The sequence below is a fragment of the Amphimedon queenslandica genome, unplaced genomic scaffold, assembly GCF_000090795.2.
Source record: "Amphimedon queenslandica unplaced genomic scaffold, v1.1 AMPQUscaffold_11847, whole genome shotgun sequence".
Classification (NCBI taxonomy): domain Eukaryota; kingdom Metazoa; phylum Porifera; class Demospongiae; order Haplosclerida; family Niphatidae; genus Amphimedon; species Amphimedon queenslandica.
This window is the reverse complement of record NW_003547913.1, coordinates 3,735-7,324: the sequence shown is the minus strand read 5'-3', so window position 1 is coordinate 7,324 and position 3,590 is coordinate 3,735. Positions and strand designations below refer to the sequence as shown.

The 3,590-nt window shown below is 31.2% G+C and overlaps 2 protein-coding genes across 3 annotated transcripts in view; one reads left to right on the top strand and one right to left on the bottom strand.

Moving 5' to 3' along the window:
* Positions 1-582, bottom strand: part of LOC100636887 (peroxisomal acyl-coenzyme A oxidase 1-like) — a 2,605-nt gene extending 2,023 nt beyond the window's left edge. Inside the window, exons 1-4 of the mRNA XM_020004915.1 lie at positions 436-582; positions 219-378; positions 105-165; positions 7-13 (exon numbers count right to left, since the gene is read on the bottom strand). Of these exons, the coding sequence (XP_019860474.1) occupies positions 7-13; positions 105-165; positions 219-378; positions 436-562 (355 nt within the window). The 5' untranslated portion in view covers positions 563-582. The remainder of the gene's footprint in view (positions 1-6; positions 14-104; positions 166-218; positions 379-435) is intronic.
* A 334-nt stretch (positions 583-916) lies between these two features.
* On the top strand, positions 917-1,795 carry LOC109588802 (uncharacterized). 2 transcript variants are annotated; one of them, XM_020004917.1, is made up of 5 exons: positions 917-1,065; positions 1,126-1,155; positions 1,216-1,320; positions 1,372-1,586; positions 1,631-1,795. In XM_020004917.1, exons 1-5 carry the CDS (start codon positions 987-989, stop codon positions 1,715-1,717), a joined length of 516 nt encoding a protein of 171 aa, XP_019860476.1. In that variant the 5' UTR covers positions 917-986; the 3' UTR covers positions 1,718-1,795. The 2 variants fall into 2 exon arrangements, with proteins under 2 accessions (XP_019860476.1, XP_019860475.1); XM_020004916.1 differs by having other exon boundaries at positions 1,126-1,320.
* The last annotated feature ends 1,795 nt before the right edge of the window (positions 1,796-3,590 follow it).

Genomic DNA, 3,590 nt, shown 5'->3' with positions numbered 1-3,590 from the left:
TCATGCCTTGACCCTATTATGTTAAGAATGTATTATACACTACTACTAGCACATGAAACTATAAATTTGATTTGTGAACTTTTTTCTTCATGTATGTTGCTTACTTCAATTGTTGGTACAAACATTAACTCATGAACCAATGCGGGGAAGTCATCATCTATTGCACTAAAATGATTAAAATTATCATAATGCAATCTAGTAGTATTATACCCAAATACCTTTCAACATAGGCTTTGGCATTAGTTTCATTTAGCTTTTTTGACTTTAATAATTCAATGTAATGAACATTTTTCCTCATTGCAGAGTCAAAAGATTCCTCAGAAGACAAAAAATACTTGTTGTCTCTCTTAAATACTGGATCCTCCACTACCATTTTAACTATTTTAAAAACATAGGATAGATACTGAGCCTATTTCATTACTCCAAATATCATACCCATTTCTCTTCTTTTGTCAGTAAACACTGCTCCTCCATCCAATAGGTTTGTTAGCTCCTCCAAGTCAAGTCTGCTCCTTTCTCTCTCCACTTTTAGCTCGAGAACAACCTCAGGCTCACTTGCCATCTATGAATTCTTAGTTAAAATGGGCGTGGCTCATTACCTCAATGCGCGCATACATGAATAAAATTATTTTAAAAAATAATTAGTGATGGTTATGTTATAATGAACTTGGTGCCAGATTTTAAAAAATAATGGTTGGAAAAAACGAAATATCTACTAAACTCGGCACTTTTGCCTGATTGGTCCTAATGCAAGTCATCAAAAATTTTAATTAGCCATAGCAGCATTCAACAGCAATAGTTCTAGTTTATACATACTTTACTGAAGGCATAAACAATGGCACTAAAACTTAATGTTATTTTAACTAAAAAGGCAGCAGAAGGTGAAGCATGTGCAAACATTACACTACAAAGTGAACAATATAACTTGAGTAAAAGAATAACAGCAAACACTTTAAGACACATCATTGAGAGCAACATATCAGAAGATGAATGCCCGATGGATGATCTTGTCAGTCGTACTAGCAGTATCTACATTGACTGGATCTACTAACAATTACTACAATGGTAAGATACTGACAATGCTAATAGATAATAATATATATGCTTGCTTGAATTAACAAAAAGAATCTGCTGATAAAGGATACATGGATTGTTGTAAGTTCAGTAATACACTACATTATTTTGATGTATTTTCTCTGGCACATAACATGCAAGCTACTTCTCATGATTTTGGTGAAATAACAAATGTAACATCAAATACATTTGGAAAAACAGTTAAGCCAGGACAAAACTACATTATCAGAGGAATCATAAAATTAAGTAATGAAGATAATCAATTGCTCAATTAATACATGTGTATTTGTCCTTTAGAGAAAGAATTGAAATGGGGTACGCTCCATCAAACAATGACACATCAATTCAAAAATATCATAAATCTTGCTATTGAAGACGCCAAGTATAATCTTTGTGATATTATATCTTCTCTGACTGCTACTGGTGAGTCTGGTGTGTACTGCCCATTGAAACCTGGAATATATCATGGATTATACAATAGCACAATTCCATCACCACTAATTCTCTGGCCAGTCAGTAACAATACATTATTTAAAATAATTACTCTAATTCATAGGGCAAGTATTGTCTTAAAGTCATCGCTTATGATGAAAGTAGCAATGAAATATTTTGTGGAATGACAGTATTTAATATTGAAAAATAACAACTCATAATGTAATAGTTATTACCTTAAGGTTACTTTTAAATACATGTACAATTAATTGCAAATTTTGTGTTTGGGTTCAAAATTGCAATTATTAATACCTGCAATTATTAATAATGATATTATCATGCCATATAACTATTATCAATAATTACTTAATCGCAATTTTTAATACCAGCAAAATCTACCTCGTGCTAAAATCACAAAATTAAGTACCAGCAATTAAAAGTCACTCTAAGATATACGGTGTGTGAAATAAAGTAGTGTCATGTGCAAACATCAAACAATATAAAAAATAGAGCAATACTAATTATTAGCCACAGTTTAAGACTCTTGAAGCTATTCACACATTCCAAGACATTACTATAGATCAAAGTACAACAAAAAGTATAATACGCTCTACACTGCATGCACAATAGTTTTGGTTACTTTAAATAAAAGTAAACATTAAAAGTACACATTACTTGAATACATTTTAATAAACAGAACTCAATAATAATATTACTTTCACACGTAACAGCAAAAACACTATTAAGCAAGAAGATGAGTGCCCTATTGATGATCGTATCAGTTGTACTAGTAGTATCTACATTGACTGGATCTACTAACAATCACTACAATGGTGAGATACTGACTACTATACTAATGGATAATAATTATGCCTAATAATTAGCTTTACACTATCATAAACAAGACCCTACAGGATTCACAGATTGTTGTAAGTTCTGTAATACTCTTTTGATTTATTTTATTATTTTAAAGCAGTTACTAAGGAATTTGCAGAACTTACTAATGCAACATTAACTCCATTGATATTGAAACGTGGGGAAAAAAGCTACTGGCAAGGATTGCTGCAGATCAGTGAGTGATAATGATTATAACATAAACCAGAGTCCATTTGTAGAGAGAACAATAGAATGGGGCATACTGCATGCCACACTGACACATAACTTCAAAAATTATACTAATATTACTTTCATTGATGAAAAAATTAATTTATGCGACTTCTTTGTTGATGTAATTCAAAAATATTGCCCAATACAACCAGGAACGTATCAATTGAAATTTAATGCTACAATACCAAACCTCCTTTGGCCAGTGAGTAACAATACATGCAGTGTATCATTATTACTATTCAATTTCATAGGGTCAGTATTATGGCAAAGCTACAATGTACAATAAGAAAGGAGATGAAATAATATGTATAGCAAAACAACGCACTATTGATTAATGATAAACACATTAATACTGATTAAACAAGGATATGATATCATGACCATAATAATAATCATCCTTCTTTATGTACACTACCTGATGTGCAACACAAAAATAAAGGCGCACAAGTACACAAAAAGTATATCAAAACACATGATAATGAATACTTGAGTAAAAGGATGTATGGAATAGAGTCTGGGTTGGCCTATTACATGTAGATGTTCTCTTAAGGAAAGTAAATGTTATTTGTAGTAAAAGCCACTAGAAAAAGTGATTATGATATATGAATGTAAACATAACCTTGGGAGGAACTAACACTTTTCAACAACATCTCAAAACAAAGAGCCATACTCTGCTAACAAATAGAAAGAGAAGATGAACCTCTCATTCATACTATTAGTCCTATCAGTTGTACATGTAATGTCTGTATTGACTAGATCTACTAACGGTAAGATACTGACTACTATACTATAAATAAAAACCTCTTATCATATATACTGTACTATCAAAGAACCTACTGATAACAAAGGATTTATTGATTGTTGTAAGTTCAGTAATACATTGATTTACTTTATTAAACTTAAAGCTGTTACAAAATTTGCTGAACTTACTAATAAATCATTAACTCCAATTCCACTGAAACGTGGGGAAAAGAGCT

What these genes read in the sequence shown, in the direction of transcription:
- LOC109588802 (XM_020004916.1), top strand. Translation starts at nt 987, where the DNA reads ATGAATGCCCGATGGATGATCTTGTCAGTCGTACTAGCAGTATCTACA. An exon ending in TACTAACAATTACTACAATG is followed by an intron (nt 1,066 to 1,125) that starts GTAAGATACTGA and finishes ATTAACAAAAAG; the next exon opens with AATCTGCTGATAAAGGATAC. An exon ending in CAGAGGAATCATAAAATTAA is followed by an intron (nt 1,321 to 1,371) that starts GTAATGAAGATA and finishes TTTGTCCTTTAG; the next exon opens with AGAAAGAATTGAAATGGGGT.